This window comes from Conger conger, chromosome 17 (genome assembly GCF_963514075.1).
Source record: "Conger conger chromosome 17, fConCon1.1, whole genome shotgun sequence".
In the NCBI taxonomy this organism is placed as follows: Eukaryota; Metazoa; Chordata; class Actinopteri; order Anguilliformes; family Congridae; genus Conger; species Conger conger.
The window spans coordinates 9280846-9301602 of NC_083776.1; the positions used below are offsets into that span (position 1 = coordinate 9280846).

Genomic DNA, 20757 nt, shown 5'->3' on the forward strand with positions numbered 1-20757 from the left:
AAAAACGCATTGTAGGTAATTATCAATAGGCAGGGTGCAGGTGTGCTTCATGCTGTAACCTGGTCAGGCTTTCTAGGCTGAATGCCAGCGCAGTGTAAACTGCAGTGCACTTTGCTGTGAACCTTAATGGCTTTATTATGTGTTATGATATCCCCATTATATGAGTTGAGAGCAGGTTTGCACAAGAGGCCTGGATTATGCTTTGTGAGCTTTCTCACAGTGGTGTGTGTGTGTGTATGCAATAAAGCAGAAAAGGCAATAAGGCAGCTGCTCTCTCCTCAGCGGAAACTTGCATGTCATAGGCAGTCATACACATTGCACATACTGTATGTACAGTCGTCTGTATTTAATTCCACATCGAATTGTAAAAAAATGTTTTATGCAAAATGCAAATTAAACTGTGTTTTTCTTCAGACAAATAAAAATCTGAAGCATTTTAATACGAGGCCGGAGTGCAGGAGAACTGGTTTCCTGGGGCACGCAGGCAATGCACAGGTGGATAACACCAGCCTCGCCTCTCCTCGTAACTACACCCCCCGACCGGGAAGAGAGGCCTTCGCGGCTACACGCTCCCGACTTTCACGGCGCGTTAGCGCGCGGTTAAACGCGGCGCGGCTGAAACGAGGCGGTAATTGATTGGTTCCCGCAGTAAAGTTGCTGAAGTGCGCGGGAGCCGGACCCCAGCGGCGTGCCTGTGTGCAGTGAGCCGCTCTCGGCTCGGAGATGATTGCTCTCCAGAGTCTGAGCACAAACATTGCCTCCGCCGCAGGGCTGCGGGAGACGTTAGCTCCGCAAACACTGGAGCTCTGCCAAGGGCGCTAACACGCGGAGTAGCCGCGTATTGCTAACCACCATTTAACAATCAACGACTGGTCTGTAAAGTACATTGGAGGCCTACTGGGGTATACAGTACAATCATTATTTGTGAAGAAAAACTCAAAGGCGCATCTGTTTCCTGCTATTGATTTGTTAATATGCTTAGCGCTGTGCGTCCATCTGCGTCCAACATATACCCTAGTCCTCATCCCATAGGTTCTCCTGTTGTTTGTGCAGTGCCCTGTTCAAATAAGTGTCCACATCAATCACAAGTTTGAGCAGAGCAGGTGTTGGTGGTGGTGGTGGTGGGGGCGGGGGTTACTAGCCCTTCAGTTTAACTCTGTGCATCTTTTTGTCAAGGATTAGGAGGTATATTTGTGTGTTTTTAAAGTGTATGGGTGAAATCTGGCAGGCATTTCACAATCCCATCCCTTAGCGTGCCATCAGCCTACACTCCAGCTCCAAATAGCACAGTTTTAATTCCACGAATCTCAAATATTAAACTTTTATTATTCCACTTCCAAATGGTGACATTATGGCTGCGCTTACGATAACGATAATTATGCTTTTATATTCCCGTTGAATGTTCTGTAAAAATAAAGAGCGTTTAACATCCTGATTTTCCTCGTTTTTATCATGGGGTGATTATTGCGCTCCCCAAAGAGCATTTCCGTGCTGAATGCTCAAACTCTTGCCAAGCCGGCTCCAGCTGGTCCCACATTATCACGGCGTTCAGGAGCAGCAGGGGTAGCGCTCACGGCTCCTGACCCAGGGGGTTACGGGTTCAAAGATAATGTAGGACAGGGCTGCTATCGTCGCACAGTGTGCCGGCGTGCCCCAGGGGTGTCGGTAATGAAGTGGCGGACACAGTTGGGTCGACAGGAACTCACCTTGGAGGGGAGAGGCGTACCCAGTCCCTGCTGGCCCACCTGACCGCTAGTCCCAAGATGGGCACACCTCGCCCCTCAAAGTCTCTTTCCCCCGCTTTCTACTCAGTGCCTTTCTCAGTGTGGGCCCACACCTGTTGGGGGAGAGGGAAGGGGGCGTCACGCAATGGAAAGAGAGACGACTGTTGTCCCCCAACTCCCAGAGTCCTCCGCTGCAGTGCGGCTGTGGTCGGCAGGATCACAGTTGTCGTGAGGGATCTCGCAGACGGCAGCTGTTTCGGCTTGCCGGGTCCCTCTCTGTGAAACGGGGTCGAGGTCAGGTCAGTCGGACTTGTGTTAATTCCCTCGGGGGGCAATGTGCAGTCATCAGTACTTGTATCGGTGTTTCTGCGTAAGGGAGTGTTTAGTCGCTCAGTCTGATGTCTGATAACAAGCTGTTGTGTGATTTAGCTGGGTATGATAGTGGCATGGCTGCCAAGGCTTGCGATGAAGCGGATGCAGTAAACTCTGTTCACTCTCTCTCTCGCTCTTAAATCAGCTCAACATCATTTACTGGTGTGAAGTGAATAGAGTAGATAATGCCAATACATAACAAAGTAGCAGAGTGGGAAAACTCTCTCACTGTTTGAAAATGAGCCCCAGAGAAATGTTTTGCTTGACTTGCTGAGAGCACAAGTTGGCTGTTAGAGACTGATTTTTAAATTGTTACACCCAGCTCTCCGCTCTCCCTAGATTTCAGTTTCAGTTGGGGAAAGAATGGGAGGCTGATGAATGTGTGTATATATATGTGCTTGTGTTCAGGCTTTAGTGAGCTCACGGCTGCAGTACAGGGTGTGTTCAGGGTTCTGTGAGCTCACAGCCACTGTACAGGATATGTTCAGGGTTCAGTGAGCTCACAGGCAAACTGCAGGATGTGTTCAGGATTCAGTGAGCTCACACCCACTGTACAGGATGTGTTCATGGTTCTGTGAGCTCACAGCCACTGTACAGGATATGTTCAGGGTTCAGTGAGCTCACAGGCAAACTGCAGGATGTGTTCAGGGTTCAGTGAGCTCACACCCACTGTACAGGATGTGTTCATGGTTCAGTGAGCTCACAGCTGCAGTACAGGCTGTGTTCAGGGTTCAGTAAGCTCACAGCCATGGTGCAGGGTGTGTTCAGGGTTCAGTGAGCTCACAGCCACTGTAGAGGATGTGTTCAGGGTTCAGTGAGATCACATCTGCAGTGCAGGGTGTGTTCAGGGTTCAGTGAGATCACATCTGCAGTGCAGGGTGTGTTCAGGGTTCAGTGAGCTCACAGGCAAACTGCAGGATGTGTTCAGGGTTCAGTGAGCTCACAGCCAAACTGTACAGGATGTGTTCAGGGTTCAGTGAGCTCACAGCCGCAGTGCAGAGCCCTGTTCATGGTGTCTCAAAGTCTGCCAGAGGAGAGAACAGCCTGCCAGCACTGCTAGATTCCAGTAGTGTAGATATTCTATGCTGTTTATGCAGTGTCACCAGAATTTGCCATTCACAGTATCTTCAGAAAATCTGCCATTTGTTGTGTGTGTGTGTGTGTGTGTGTGTGTGTGTGTGTGTGCATGCTTTGTGTGCACATTTAGTATTTGTGTTCCAGCTTCTGTCGTGCTGATTGTGACAAAATTATTTGTTTCTGTGTGTGTGTGTGTGTGTGTGTGTGTGTGCGCATGCCTTTTTTGTGTCTCTTTGCGTCATCTGTCTGTACTCCCAGCATGTTTCCCTGAGGCTGCATAAGTGAAGATGACTTGGGGCTGTCACTCAAGCACCTGTCACAGCAAGCGGCGCGGAGAAGAGAGAGGGAGGGGGTGAGAGTGAGGGAGAGAGAGAGGGAGAGGGGTGGGGGAGAGGGAGAGGGGTGGGGGAGAGGGAGAGGGAGAGGGTGAGAGTGAGGGAGAGAGAGAGGGGTGGGGGAGAGGGAGAGGGGTGAGAGTGAGGGAGAGAGAGAGGGGTGGGGGAGAGGGAGAGGGAGAAAGTTAGAGGAAGAGGGTGAGAGTGAGAGGGAGAGAGAGGGGGAGACGGAGGAGGTGGGGGTGAGTGAGGGAGAGAGAGAGGGGTAGGGGGAGGGTGAGAGTGAGAGAGAGTGAGAGTGAGAGTGAGAGAGAGAGAGAGAGAGAGAGTGAGAGAGAGTGAGAGAGTGAGAGAGAGAGGGAGAGAGGGAGAGAGAGTGAGAGAGAGTGAGATAGAGTGAGAGATGGGAGTGAGGGAGGGATATGAACATGATGAAGCTCTCTCATTCACAATCTGTGCTTCCGCTCCTCATCTATCACTCATATACACAAACATGCACACACACATATATATAAACACACACACACAAACATGCACACACATATATAGACACACACACAAACATGCACACACACATATATATAAACACACACACACAAACATGCACACACACATATATATAAACACACACACACACACACAAACATGCACACACATATATAAACACACACACATATAAACACACACACACACACACACAAACATGCACACACATATAAACACACACACACAAACATGCACACACATATAGACACACACACATACACACATATAAACACACACACAAACATGCACACACATATAAACACACACATACAAACATGCACACACACATATAGACACACACACACATACACACATATAAACACACACACAAACATGCACACACATATATAAACACACACACACATACACACATATAAACACACACATACAAACATGCACACACACATATAGACACACACACACATACACAAATATAAACACACACACAAACATGCACACACACATATAGACACACACACACATACACACATATAAACACACACACAAACATGCACACACACATATAAACACACACACAAACATGCACACACACATATAAACACACACACAAACATGCACACACATATATAAACACACACACACAAACATGCACACACACATATAAACACACACACACAAACATGCACACACATATAAACACACACACACATGTCAACACACACACACACGCACATGCACACATGTAAACACATATGCACACACATGTAAACACACACATAAATACACATATAAACACATACACACACAAACACACATAAACACACACATACACGCACACAAACATATAAACACACACACGCACACACACATGCACATATAAACACACACACAAACACACATATAAACACACACATACACGCACACAAACATATAAACACACACACACATATAAACACACACACACACACACACACACATATATAAACACAAACACACAAACATGCACACACACATATAAACACACACACACAAACATGCACACACATATAAACACACACGCACACAAACATATAAACACACACACACACATATAAACACACACATACATGCACACAAACATATAAACACATACATATAAACACATACGCACACACACATATAAACACATACGCACACACACACACACACACACACACCCAAACACACACACACACACACACATATAAACACACACACAGACAGATGTTTGTGCATATGGATACGCTCTCTCCGGCTCATTGCTCAGAGTATAGGTCACTGGGGTTGTGCTGGTTGTTAATGAGTGATGCGGTTGCGGTGGAGCTCAGAGACCGCTCCTCCAGTGAGAACACGGGTCAGGTGCGTGGCAACCGCAGCCCAGACGGTCACGCTCTGCTGGAGCCAACGCTCCACCTCGCCGTGCGTCGTGTGTTGCCACGGAGATCTGCGGCTCCGTCGCCTCGGCGACGACCTCAGTCCCGACCCCGTCAGTCAGGCCGCAGCCGCGGATCCGGCTCGGCCGCGGCGCTGGCCAATGAAACGGGCCCGTGTCGGTCAGCTGTCTTCCTTAACTGGCCACTGAGAGGGGCCTGTTCACCATCACTGATCTTCACTAACAGCTTCTGCCTTCACAAGCCACGGCCGCCTCTCTGCCAGAGCCCGGGGAGAGAGAGCCACAGGCTCTATGGAGGAGGGCTGCTGTGGGCTACATCTCTATGGTGGAGCTAGTATACATACATTATCTCTATGGTATAGCAAGTGTTCTTAATATACTGTATGCAATCAAATGTATCACTTTTGTGATCAATTTATTTATTTTTATTGACAAATCCCTTTCCGCTCAAGTGGACCCAGTTTCATAAGAGCATTATCACACATGCGAAATTAAATTACAATGGAGTAAGGCGGAGAAAAAAAAACTAATTAAATAACAGAGGGAAAACAATAAAAATATATATATTTTTATAAAAAGTCGTATTATTCGCTCTTAGAAATAAAGTGATGTACACATTTGTACCTTTTTTGCTTGGAATATGTACTCATTTGTACCCAAAGAGAACATTACAGTTATTACAGTAACAAATACTGTAATAGTTTCATTCAGTAGTTTTTTTTTTATCCTGAAACTGGTCATTTGGAAGGTGTAATTAAAATGACATTTATTACGTTAACCAATGAACAGCGGATCGATTTAGCTGGCTGCCAATTTGAAGTGACCTTAAAATGACATGCTTCTCATCAAAATGACATTTTATGACATTTCATGTCCTGTTTATGATTTCGAAAATCAGTCAGCGATAGTATACATCTTTATTTTGGGGCTTAATGAAAACTTTAATTTAACGATTGCGCAAGGTCATTGATGGGGTTTGCTGAGCATGAATAGTTCCCAAGACAAGTCCTGCACTGTCTGAGTGTTAATGATAAGTGTGTGTTTTACCGTTGAAGCAGAATGTAACCACTGTGTGGTTTTCTCTTTGGCACATTAAACCAGCTCAAAATGAGAGTGAATAGACAATGCAGGCTGCATGAAGCGTGTATAGAATGTTGATTTGGGGTCTACTGTGCTCTACTGTATGCAAAACTGTAAAACAAACAAAGTACTTTAGAATTTAACCATGGGAAATTCCGATAATTGTATTTGGCAAGTTCCACAATGCATTGTCAAAATTCAGCTAAAACTAAAAAATGAAACATGTTATAGCTGTTGCAATTCTGCATTATAATCATGTAGAATTTAAGCCTTTTTTGGAGCCGAGTACCTCAGAAAGTTTAAGGATTGCATTCGTAGAAGGGTTACTTCTTTTTTTCTTGACTGATTTTTATGATATTTCTTCCCTCCCAATCGTATTGGAAGTCTTCACAGTAATAACCCCCATTATTTCTGAAGAGCCAAGACAAAAGTGTTCTCTCTCTCTATCTTCCGAAATGCATTTAAGACTAATTTTCCCTCCGCAGTCCACCAGCAGAGCTTGTACACTAATTTCTTCAGAGTTGTACACTTCCTGCTCTGTTGTCGAAGGCAGACTGCAGGTGCCTAATCGAACACAGGAGTCACTCTTGAATGAGCAAAATCCCACTGACTGTAACTCTCACTCCCTCAGCAATGCTAAAGTCTGCTCAGGCTTAGTACCAGGCTGTTGGCCAGGCGTTAGCATTGTCCGGGGTTCTACAGCGTGCCGTAAATGCCCTGATACCCACAGGAGATTCATATTTTGAGTGCTGTAACAGGTGGGAGCTTTTCAAAGCTACGTTATGGCGCTGTTTAGTGTTTTACTGCAGACCTCGTTCTGTTTTGTGGTGAGTGTCGGGGCTTTGCTGTGAGTTCCTGTAGACTGTAGTTTTACAGTGCTGGGGTTCCTTTTTCCATAGCCCACAGGGGGAGCTGGGATTGAGGACATATTCCTGAGTTACCAAGGTGACCGACCAGGCAGATACAGAAATCAATAAGTTTCCCAAACTGCTCAGGGTGATCATACATATTTAAAGGGGCAGTGACCTGTCGGGAGTAAACAGAAACACGAGTGGGACCGCTGGCTCACGGAACCCGTGTCCTGAATTCCCGGTCTCCTTCAGCTGGTGGCTTTTAGTTAAGCAAAGGCCACTGTTTTCTTTTCCTGATTTATTTTATGTACTGCCCCTGTAGATTGTACATTCAATTACATATTTACTGTCCAATTGTACTACGCACTGGTGTGTGTTGTTGCATGTAATAGCCTTTCTGTCATTGGTGACAACCTAATTTCCCTACTAGGGTCTAACATATGTGTTTTTATTTCATTACTGACTCTGAATTTAAAAAGGAGCGTGTTTCATGTGGATGTTGCAGATACTTCATAGCCATAACCTTGGAGGACTCCAGGGGAGCATCACAAGGCTAGGCTAAAGGTTACATGCAGGGGGGTGCAGTGAATACATTTTCAAATATGCTCAGCATGCTTAGAGTTACATGACATTACATGACATTCATGGCATTTTGCCGACGCTCTTATCCAGAGCGATGTACAGTTGATTAGACTAAGCAGGAGACAATCCTCCCCTGGAGCAATGCAGGGTTAAGGGCCTTGCTCAAGTGCCCAACAGCTGGGAGGATCTTATTGTGGCTACACTGGGGATCAAACAACCTACCTTGCATGTCCCAGTCCCATGTACCTTAACCACTACGCTACAGGCCGCCCGAGTTCGCCTTTTCCATATGGTTTTGGGCACAAAGTTGCATTTTGGTGTAATATTACACCAACTATAATGTGAAATTGGTGTAGTTCACTCTTCAGCCTGTAATAGCGACACACATTGTTTATATCAAAGAAGTTTGACTATATAACAGTGTATACAAATAATGAAAAGTGGCCATTTTGTTTGAGATTATGACCGTTTTACTTTCTTTGTTTGCTGTTTTGTCTGGCCTCGTGACCGTCAAGTTTTCGTCCGTCTGTGCCAAAGCCGACAGTACCCAGTACCCCGTGCCTCTGTGCCGTTCGTCTTCTCCCGGCCTGGGTTTGAGGCAATGTGACAGACTGGCACCCCATGGGCCCCAGCTTCCACCTTGGGGCCACAGGCCAGCAGACTTGTGTTTGGTTGGCCTCATTGTCCGCCCGCTTACCTGTACCTTTGGTCCCCCAGCCATCCCTCTGTGCGTGCTTGTTCAATTTCGCCAGCACCACCGTGGCTTTTTTCCAGGGAACTGGATGAAGTATATTAACAGACCCGTGTGTAGTATTGATTTAGAGGCAGACAGAGAGCATAAATATTGTGCGGTGTGGGCCGCTCAAGTCTCATTGTAATCCATATCTTTATTGATCTCCCGCTCCGTCCCCAGTAATGCATTTTAAACACACTTCCCCCTTCTTGTTGTGTTGTAATGGTATTGGCAGGGGGCCATGGAGACACAGAGCTGGGGTGCAAGTGGGGATTTGGCTGAAGGACGTCGTTGCGGGGCGGAAGACGGGTGGGGGGTTGTTAGTGGTGGAAAACTGGACTAATTATAAGGAGAGAGCCCTGCAGTGGAGCTACAGGTGCTCTAGATGAATTCAAAGAAAGCAAATTAGTTGTACTCAACCTCTCCTCCATAAAAAAGGAAGAAGTTCAAACTCAGTTTTAATGTCCCTTGACCTAAAAGTAACTTGAATAGGGAAAAACAAAAAAATCACATCCCAAAAGGTTACAGAAAAGAAAGAAAAAAAAAGGATGTACTGTATGTAGGCTTCGACCATCGATCATCTGTGAAGTGCCTCAGATCTGGCTGCCTCTCCCGTTCGTGACCTCCAAAATCCAGTGTCCTCCGAGGGAGAAAAAACAGCGGAATTAACACTTATTACTGGAGAAGCGCGGCTGTCCATCACACCTGTAAAGGGGAGCTGTAGGGCAGCGATATCCTGGCGCTGCAGGGCGATGTGTGAAGAACGTCTCGCTCGGATGATGAACGGACCCGCGGACCCATCTCCGTCAGCGCTCCCCGCCCGGGCCCTCCGCCGCGTGATTTATCCCCCGCGCCCCCGAAATGGTCTCGGACAAAACGCGTTTTAACAATCTGCTTGACTCAGCCTTTGTCTGTACGCCGTTGATATACACGCCCAACTTACCGGGGGTGTCACCGGAGCCATCCCCAGCCAGGCCATGAATCTCCTTTCCGGGCGGTGAAAATAAACGGATTGCTGAAATGATTACCTGCCGTGGCTCTCAGCACTATGCTACGCGTCTGCAGCCTCAGAGTCCTGTTCCCTTTGACCACTGCCATTAGCCCACCAGTCAAGTCCCAATGGTCCTGACATTTTACAAAATAGCAACATATCCCTTATAAAGTAGCCTAGTTTGAACAAGTAAGACCTTGAAGACATACACACACACCCACACGCACACACCAGTATGTGTGGAACAAACAAGAGGTGCACTGAATCACCGGTTGTCCAGAGATCAGCGCTCCATTTTGTGTTATCTCTTCCTGTATTGCTCCCTGAGTTCAATTTACTGGTTCTTAGTTGAACTGAAAGCACAGCAGCTAGGTCTTTGTGTTATTCATGGACAAAGTGTGAGCCACAGTGACCACTATAGGATGGCGGTGGAGTGAGCACCAAGGAAAGGAGCACAGATGTTCATAAAAGCCATTATCTGTATCTGTTCAAGCACCAAAAGCAAGGGAGAGGTGAACTGACATTGTAAGTGATGTCCGATACTGTATATAATCATATTAAAATAAGCGAATGGATAAGGACTATGATTGTAATAATCATATACTATATATTTTTTAAAGCCAAATATGGCCACGCTAAGTCTGGGGCTATTACTAATTGACTATCGCTGTTGGCCGAGCAAGCAAGATACTCCTACAAGTCTCAAGTGTTCCCGCCCACAAATGATTTTGGGCTGGACATGGATGGTTCAAGATTGTGGTAGTGTTAGTGTGAGTGAGTTTGTGTGTGTGTGTTTGTGAGTGTGAGTGAGTTTGTATGTGTGTTTGTGTGCGTGTGTGTGTGGGTGTGGTAGATCCATCAGAGAAAGGAACCCATCAGAAATTAGGGTTATTCAGAACTGTGAAATGTTAATAACTTTTTTCGCTGTCATTTTTCTTTTCTTTTTTTTGTGAATCCTTTGTAAGTTAATAACTAATAGACTGTTCAATCAAGCTGTAAGCAGGATCTCATAGGACTGTTATTTTTTCATTGTCTGATTTCAGAAAGACACAGCATAGTGCCTCATAATAACAATCTGTCTACAGTTGACAACTGACAGTAAAAAAACATTACCCTTCTTGAAGTCTCAAAAAAAAAAATATTACATGTAATAAAAGATAGCTGTCAGCGAGGGGAGCGGTTTTCTCCTCTGACGCTGCTAATTAATGGATTTGTGTTTCCAGGAATATATTAAATTGCCAGTGTTTTCTTTTCATTATGCTGCTCCATTGGAACTATCTGATTTTAGACATACCCAACATGCAGTTTACACAGCAAGACCTGCATTTCCTGGTTATATTCTTGGAAAGAGTGGTTCATTTAAGTTTAATGCTCATATTCGTATGTGAATCAAGTTATTTTCTGTCGTGACATGGGATTTTTGAATAATATTCCACGTCTTTTGAAAGAAAAAAACAATAGGTTTTGAAAATTATTTGTCAACTTTTGGTATATAACACACGTTTGTCCATTTCCTATATGAGGTATTAGGTCTTGGATACACCACTAGAGGGGAGCTTTGCACAGCTCCATTGCGGTGGACTTACACCTGCCATGGATTTTTAAAACAAAGTAGTCACATCACAGTTGACTGTGTAATTCACAGCCTTTTGGGATTGTGCTGTCAGAGGGCTGCATTGGCAGCATCAGGATATAATCATGCTAATGCGGCTCTATGTTGAATTTCTGCAGGAGAGATGTCATAAGTGCTTGTTAAATTCCCTCCACCCCACATGTGTGCTTCCCCCCTCCCCCCTCCATTTCCAGGAATGAACAAAACAAAACCTGTTTAGTGAAAAAATGTTAAGCGAAGGGTTCTAGCACACAATACCGCTTGTGCTGAACATCTTAACAAGGATATTGTTTGTTGGAACCGCCGGATTCAGAAAATAAACTTGTTATATTTAATCCTCGCTCTTTTGTGCAACTCGTCCTACATTAGCTGCAGACTATTATTTTAATTTTATATCACATCAATTTTGGAGGAAACCTTTCGGAATTGTTCTAGCTGAGTAAATGTTTAAAGTGATGTTCCTGTAATGGTCTGCAGTCAACTACTTCAGTTCAGCAAATTGTGATCGGGAATATGACGGTCATTCTGTGAATGGTATCTTTAGATGGTATCAAAAAAGGATTGGGACAGTGATTATTTCGTTTTTCTGGCTCTATACTCCCACACATTTGGTTTAAAATCAAAACAGAACATGAGGTTAAACTGTAGACTGTCAGCTTTAAGGGTATTTACATCCATATATATACCCTCATCCATGTTGGAATCACAGCCCTGCTTCGACTCTATCTTGCAGAACAGGACAGGGCCACACACCTACATTTGATTTTATTAGGGCATCTTGCATAACTCTCATAAACTATTTAAAATATCGATTTAAACAGTGAATTGTATTTAAACACTGAATCTAACCCTATTTAGCTTCACATATTTCTCTCTTATTTTACTACAAGCCCAAGGCACCTAAGCTTACACTCCAAATGGCAATGGTGACCCTGTGGTGTGATGTAGCCTAATTGTGCCCCCATAGTCAAGATAATATTGTGCTCCAGTGTAATTGTGCTCACCAGAACAGTTTATATGTATATATAGAGAGGCTTCAAGTCTTGTAATTGCCTCAGGAACTTTATTTTTGTTAAAACCACTGATTTCAGGCAAGCATTTGGCAGATAATCAGATATTGACTCCATGGTAAAATAATGTGTTTTTTATTCCAAGAAAAAATATATTTTTCCAGTGATTTTGCCCAATTGGACATGAAAGCATCAGTATGCACTTTATTTTTCTGCTTCTTTGTGTACTGTAGTTTGTATTCCCAAATGAGCAGTTAATAAATGCTTTCCTCAGTGTATCATATCTGCAGTCCTCTGCCTGTCATGACAGTTCAGTTTCTTGTCAGTGACTTGTCATCTACAGTAGATGGTAAAATTAAACTCTCACCCCCATCCCCCAAAGTAGTTTGAACCTTGATAAATCGCTCTCCTTTTCTGCTGTCGGATGTACCATTCTATTACAGGGGGACAGTGATGGACACATAATTGTGCTTTCGTTTCACTGGAAAACCCCTGCTTAGATACCTTCCTTGTTGACTTCATTAGCTTGTTGTTTTTGTTTAACGCTGAAAGGGGCAGATGATGGTGATTCTCTGGTGTGACTGGCAGGGCATGATGTACCTGGAGGAGCGGAGGCTGGTGCACAGGGACCTGGCTGCTCGCAACGTGCTGGTCAAGTCGCCCAATCACATTAAGATCACCGACTTTGGGCTAGCCCGCCTGCTGGATGCCAATGAGAAGGAGTACAATGCAGACGGGGGCAAGGTTAGAGTGGTGAGGCCTGCCGTATGTGCATGTGTGTTCTCCAGTGTGTGTGTGTGTGTGTGTGTGTGTGTGTGTGTGTGTGTGTGTGTGCGTGTGTGTGTGCGTGTGCGTGTGCGTGTGCGTGTGCGTGTGCGTGTGCGTGTGCGTGTGCGTGTGCGTGTGTGTCGGCGTGCGTGTGCGTGCGCGTGCGTGTGCGCGTGCGTGCGTGTGCGTGTGTGTGTGTGTGTTTGCATGTGTGTGTGATGGGGCTTTGGGGCATTGGGGGAAGGGTGTGTAGAATGGGCCTGCTCTGTCCATTCAGCTTCCATTCAGCTTCAATCAGTATTTTACAGTGTGCATGTACATCCGTGTGCGTACATATGCATGTGTGTGCGAGTCTGTGTGTGTGTGTGTGTACATATGCATGTGTGTATGAGTGTGTGTGTGCGTGTGCGTGTGCGTGCGTGAGTCTGTGTGTGTGTGTATATATGCGTGTGTGAGTGTGAGTGTGCGCGTGCGTGTGCGCGCGCGCGCGTGCGTGTGTGCGTGTGTGCGTGTGTGCGTGTGTGCGTGTGTGCGTGTGTGTGTGTGTGTGCGTGTGTGTGTGTGTGTCCGTGCTCATGTGCATGTGCATGTGCATGTATGATTTTATTTCCTTCAGAAAAGTTCGTTATAAAGTAGCTCACTGCTGTCAGTGGACCATCTCACATTCTGTGAATGTTGGTTTCTCAGAAGCTGACTGTTTAATCTGTACATTCTGTTTGAAAGGTATGAGAGCTGGGATTCACAGCTTCACAGTGCTGGTGTGAGCATGATGGGGCCAGAGCATATCACTATCAATCTGTCTCATCCCTGTCTCTCCAGTTTCTACATTTGTTTAATCTTTTTCTCTTTTTCTTCCCTCATTCTCACACTCGATCACTGTAATTACTCTCTCAGTGTAATTTCACACTCTCAGCAGGATTTCTGAATGGCAGTGATTATCAAACTCAGTCCTGTGGTACCACTGTGTGTGCTTGTTGTCATTCCAACCGCTATTTCAATCCCACAATTTTAATAAGCTGTTAATTTTTCTTAATTAGGTACTTGTATTTATAAATATAGAAATACTTCTCTAAACACAAAAATGTTTTACCCTCTATTTACCCTCTTAATCCACATTATAATAAAAAATACCTGAAGAATAAGTGTGTTTATTGTGTTATTTGACAAACAAAAGAGGAAACCTTTTTTTAACTGAACAAAATACTGCTGTGAATCAATATTTTGCTGAATACAAGTGTTTAAGTTTTCTTTAAGTTCTTAAACGTATTAACTCAATGGAGTTTTGGCTCATAATGATTTGCTTTGTCTTTTCTTCATTATCTGCCAAAAGGTTAGTTTTATTGTCCGTGTGTCAGCACTTTTCTCAGTTAGGAGCCATTCACCTCCATCTTTAATTTGATCAGTTGAAACAGTTTTTCCACTCTTTATGTAATATGTATTGCAATGAAGCATAATGTGAAGATAGGACTTTTATTCTTTAAAGCGCGCATAACCATTCTGATATAATGCCGCAAAAGAGGATAAATAATTCCTCCAAAAGTGAAGTGCACCTAATTAAGAAAAATTAACAGCTTCTGATTATTCTGTGATTGCAATTGCGATTGGAACGGAAACCAGCATGCACAGTGGTACGCAGAACTGAGTTTGATAACCACTGCTATATGAGATGACCTTAACTCCCCTCTCTGTCCCTCTGTCCCTTTAGATGCCCATTAAATGGATGGCCTTAGAGTGTATCCACTACAGGAAGTTCACGCATCAGAGTGATGTTTGGAGTTATGGTGAGATGGACCAATGGAACACTGGGCTCATAGAACATTTAGTTTGTAGAACACTCCTGTCATTTAGAACTCTGGGCCCATAAAACAAGCTGGGTTTCTAGAACACCGGGTCCATAAACCACACTGGGCTCGTAGAACACTGGGCTCGTAGAACATTCCTGGCTTTTAGAACACCTTCCTCATAAAACACGCTGGCCTCATAAAAACTCTGGGTTCATAGTGTTCACACTGCAATGGGTTCATAAAAACACTCAGCTCATTTAACGCTGGTATTGTAAAACCCTGGACAGTTGGTGTTTGCAGTTATAGTATACAGTAATTGCATAATGTTTCATGTAGAGGGGTATTTCAATTATTTCACCATCAGCAGGGGTTACATTGATTTTGATATAACGTAGTCTGGTATGAAATAAAGGTGAGGTGTTGGCGAAGCGTGCTGATGGAGACGTGCTTCCAGGGGTCACCGTGTGGGAGCTGATGACCTTCGGAGGGAAGCCCTATGACGGGATTCCCACCTGTGAGATCCCGGAGCTTCTGGAGAAGGGGGAACGTCTGCCACAGCCCCCCATCTGCACCATCGATGTGTACATGGTCATGGTGAAATGTACGCTGCCTACGTCACAGAAACACATCCGTGGACACATACAGTACAGTGCAGTCAGTACTGAAAGTATTTGGACATTGATACTTCATAAACAGGTGGCAATTTCTACCTGGTTCACATGATAAGGATTTAAGTGCCCATAAATTAAAGCTGACAGTATCTACTGTAACCTCATATTCTTGTTTTGGATTACAGATTTGTGTCACTGTCCAAATACTTAGACTGCACTGAACATACACACGCACACACACACACACACATACATGTATGAATGTTGAATGCCATGACTGGCATTCTTTGTGTGAGCGGCTGCTTTATTTGTGTGAGGGACCACTCTTGCACAAATAAAAACTACCCTGTTTCTACGAGTGATGGCTCAGTCTCTGTGTCACAGGCTGGATGATTGATGCCGACAGCAGGCCCAGGTTTAAAGAGCTGGGCGCAGAGTTCTGCAGGATGGCTCGCGATCCCCAGCGTTACCTGGTGATCCAGGTGAGCATCCAAACACAGTCTCTACCCATTACCCATGACATCACTCAGATCCATTGCCAGCCGGTGCTGTAGGGATGACTGCTCAGGGTTGTGGGTGTAAACCCGTGTGTGTGTGTGTGTGTGTGTTGCAGGGCGATGACTGCATGAAGCTGCCCAGTCCCAGTGACAGTAAGTTCTTCCAGAGCCTGCTGGAGGAGGAGGAACTGGAGGAGCTGCTGGATGCTGAAGAGTACCTTGTCCCCCAGGCTTTCAGTGGTCCCCCACCGTCCTACACACTCCAGCCCCAGGCTTCCACCAACAGGGTAGGCCTCACACACACATACACATGCACACACACACATGCACATATACACACACATGCACACACACATTCACACACACACACGCACACAGATACACACACACACACATATTCATACACACACACACATTCATACAGACACACACAATCATTCACACAACTTCACACACACACATTCACACGCACACACACACACACACACACGCATATATGCTCACACAAACACACTTTGCACAACAACATCTACAGGATAAATGAATGTCAGTGATGTTGGTTTTTCTTCATAGCCTTTTACATGTTAATGCTTTTTGAAGCAGCAGCAATCCATGACCCTGTGACCCTCTGCTTCAACATGATAGATGCACAGATCTCATGATTTCCAGGTTCTAAACAAAATAATGGTGGTGGTTTGTATATCATGTATATCATGACACAATAACAAAGTGTGAGGACACCAGAAGCAGCACTGTGCTCTGCAGGGCCTGAGCAGTGCAGTAATAGTTCACTTTTCCTGACGTGTCCCCAGTTCCCGGATCGGCACGGCAGCTGCAGCGGGGAGAAGGTCCCGTCCCCCTGCGCTCATGTTGCCGCGGCAGCCGGCCCCCCCTGTGCCTCCCCGGAGGCCTCAGCCGCCCAGAGCGCCGCCCTGGAGGACAAGGGCTGCAACGGCGTCCTGCTGAAGCAGGCCTCTCCCCAGCCCGAGGCAGGGAGCGCCGGGCAGCGCTACATCACCGACCCCACCGAGCGCGGGACCCGCAGGGACGCCGGGGCGGATGGCTACATGAGCCCCAGCAAAGACAAGACCTCCTCAGGTACACCTCAGCCTCCTTCTGCCCTGCCTGGAGAGAAATATCTGTGAGAGATATAACAACAACAAAACAAATAATAATGACCATTTATTCTATTGTTGCTTAATTGAAATTGGTGTTTTCACTTGTGCAATTTTACATTTCCCTAAATAAGTTTAGGAGTCCATAACAGGCTGGATTGAGGTATAAGATTGCACAGACTGTATAGGAATATTACTGGAGTTAGCATAGCATGGCAATATTGGCAGAAGTGAGCGGAAACCTGGCAAATTAAATTCTATTTTAACTACAGTAAATGTAAAGTTCACACACGGGAAATAAAAACATAAGGCAGGATTCATTTATGGATGGTACAAAATTGGAATGTGCTCAAGTTGAGTAATAGTAGATTCTTTCATGTGCTAACGGGATGCTGGGATACATAGCCAAAAGTATTGAATAAAGATAAGGAAGTTATGCTTGTCTTATACAATACCATTGTCTGACTACATTTAGAGTATTGTGTACAGTTCTGGGGACCATACTACAAGAAAGATATAGAGGTGTTGGAAAAGGTTCAAAGAAGGGCAACAAGATTGATTCCCGGTATAAAAGATAAAATACTTAAGATGCTTAATCTCTTCAAGAGGTCAGTTTGAAGTTCCGCAAAGACATTAGGAAGTATTTTTTCACACAGTGGTCACTGTGTGGAATAGCTAGCCAGGACATGTAATGGAGGCAGAAATGCTAGGGGCTTTCAAGCTCGATATTATGTAGCTTTTAGGTCAACTACCTGGTTACAGTATGTTATGTCATGTTTTGTTATACCTTGAATATGCTGTGTTCTAGCATACCATGAGTTCCTTTTTTCTGTGGATTTTTGTTTTTACCATGTGATGCCTTTTTGATTGCTTATTGAGTGTACATGACTGAGTACTGACTGAGCTCTCCTGTCTCAAGCAGCCCACCTTAATCCTGTGGAGGAGAACCCCTTTGTTTCACGCAGCAAGAGTGGGGAGACACACATGCACCACAGCGCCTCCAACAGGCAGGCCAAGGTAGAGGACGAGTACATAAACCAGCCCCTCTATCTGAACACATTTCACAGTGCAGGGGAGAAGGGCCAGGGGCAGCTGAAGAAGAATGGGGTCCATGTCTCCGTTCCCTCGGCAACTGCAGCCACTGCTGTCACTCACACCCTCCATGGTGCCCATACTGGCCACGCCCCTATCTCCGCCCATTTAGGCCACGTTCCTCACCTCACTCACGCAAACTATGCCTCACACTTTGCTAGAGCAGGACACACCCCCTTCCCTCTCCAGACAGGTCACCCTGCCCAGCTAGGCCACCACCCTCACCCTGCCCAGACCATTCACATCTCTCACTCTGCTGCTCACCCACCCCAAACAGGCCACACCTCTCACCCTGTCCTGCCAACCCATACCCTTTACCTTACCCAGCTAGGCCACACCCCTCACCCTGGCCAGCAAAGCCATGCCCCTCACTCTACCCTGCAAGGCCACACCCCTCATACTACCCAGCCAAGCCATACCCCTCACTCTACCCAGCAAAGCCACGCCACTCATACTACCCAGCAAGGCCACACCCCTCACCCTACTCAAACATGTCACGGCCCTCATTTTACTCAAGCAGGCCACACCCCCCAAGCTATTCAATCAGGCCACACCCCTCAGCCTCCCCAGGCGAGCCACACCCTCCATCCTACCAAGACCAGCCACGCCCCTCACCTTACCCAGTCAAGCCATGCCTCTAAACCTGCCCAATCAGAGCACCCCGGCCAAAACCCCCACCCAGCCTTCCCGGTGTACACTCTCCACCCCTCCCTCCCCGGCTACGCCCTCCACCCCGGCCACGCCCACGCGGGTGCCGGCCTATCGGATAAGAAGCCCGAGCAGACCTTCGACAACCCGGAGTACTGGCAGCACAGCCTCCCGCCCGGCGTGGGCCGGCCGGGCCCTGAGCAGCAGCAGGAGTGTGGAGGTAAGGTGGCGTGCAAGCAGAACGGCCGCGTCTGTCCCACGGTGCCCGAGAGCCCGGAGTACCTGTCCCAGTTCTCCCTGAAACCCGGCCCCGCCCTGCCGCCCCCGCCCTACCGCCAGCGGAACACTGTGGTGTAGTCCCCCCTCCCCCCCTCCCCTCCTGGACTCCACCTTGCCCTGCCCTGGTTACCATGGCAGCAGAACTACACCTCTCTCCTCCTCCTCCTCCTCCTCCTCCTCCTCCAAACTGGAGCGAGTCACGCTCGACCGACAGACCGGCCCACCTCCCTCCTCTCGAGCGAGCGACTGCCCCCCGGCAGTGACTTCTGGGACTGCCATCTGTCTCCAGGACTGTTTAAAAACAAAACGTCAATCAAACTTTCCATTTTGTGCATTTCCACTCAACCCCTCCCCCCTTTCTCAGGAGAGGGATCATTCTTGGGGGTCTACACAGGAGACTCTTTCCTGTCCGGTCATCCTCTCATCCTGTAAGAGAAATGGCTCCCCCCTCTCTCCCTTTATTGGAAAGTACCTGTGAATGGAGGGTGGACTTCGGAGCGGTACGAGGGAAATGGTGGCATCATGTGGCAGGGCCTGTCTACTTGGACAAAATGGATGTTTCTTAAGGGAATTATTGGAAACCTTGTGGGTGGACAGTGCCAGATCCAGAAGGTGCAACTGAGTCAACATTTTGTTTTCCAGAGTTTTTGACCCATAATTCATTGCTCACCAGCCAGATTACCACTCACAAAGGTTCTTGAAAATTGATTTAGCACAAACAGTATTTCAGGCATAGTCTCATTATGCATTTGTATCTTAGCAGCTCCCTGTCAAGTGTATGTCCCACAGTGTATTGCTGAGGACAGTTTGGTAATCTATCATAAATAGGCTGATTGCCTGAGTGTAGTTTTTATTATGTATTATAAGGCTTCTGCCAAAACCCTTAAAAAATTAATTTTTGCTACAGAGCTCATCGTATCCTCGCTGTATTAATTCAGCTTCTGTCCCGACCTTGTGTACTCGAAATCACTCCTGACTCAGTTGCTGAAAAACAGCTCTGCTGGCGTTTGGGTTACAGCTTTAGACAGAAGCTGCCCTGACCTTGGGCAGGGCTGCAGATACATGTCCGCCAAGCAGAGGAGTTCACAGAGGGCTCGGCACGAGAGCCAAAATGGAGAACTGTGGCATTGTGACTGGGATTTTCTCTGAAAAACACACCGAGAAGCGGGACTGAAGGGTGGCTCAGCTGTGCTCTCCTGCCAAGTCTTTGTCCTGGATCTCAGAGGGAGGAACCACTGAAGCCACAATCCCAGCATGCACCACCCTGCACCACATTGTGAGATGTCCTGGCTGTGGCTCCTCGTCACCTGGTTACAAACTCTTGATATTATTATTAATTTTGTTTATTTTATTTTTTAAATCTTTTTATTTAGAAATTAGCAGCGATGTGGAGATGTGGTCATACACACATCATTCATATTTGTGTGTGTGTGACAGACAGATAGAGAGAGTCATATTTACTTTAAAGCAGTCAGACATTGTGCCAGTTGGCTGCCAGCACCACATGTTGGTGTGAACAGTGCCACACGCCACACTGTTGCTCAGAGGAAGACCTATTACCGCTTCCTTCATGGTATCATGGTGCTTGTGGAGAGGGATTACACCCATGTAACTGCATCGGAAATGCTCTTCTCTTTATTTGTGTGGAAAAGCTTAGCCCCCTACGACGCACTTTAAT

General features: G+C 46.2%; 1 protein-coding gene across 1 annotated transcript in view; it reads left to right on the top strand.

Moving 5' to 3' along the window:
* The window catches only part of LOC133116879 (receptor tyrosine-protein kinase erbB-4-like), a 235788-nt gene extending 216631 nt beyond the window's left edge, over positions 1-19157 (top strand). The window contains exons 21-27 of the mRNA XM_061226882.1: positions 12874-13029; positions 14759-14834; positions 15292-15438; positions 15833-15930; positions 16062-16232; positions 16758-17043; positions 17983-19157. Coding sequence (XP_061082866.1) covers positions 12874-13029; positions 14759-14834; positions 15292-15438; positions 15833-15930; positions 16062-16232; positions 16758-17043; positions 17983-19157 — 2109 coding nt within the window. The remainder of the gene's footprint in view (positions 1-12873; positions 13030-14758; positions 14835-15291; positions 15439-15832; positions 15931-16061; positions 16233-16757; positions 17044-17982) is intronic.
* The last annotated feature ends 1600 nt before the right edge of the window (positions 19158-20757 follow it).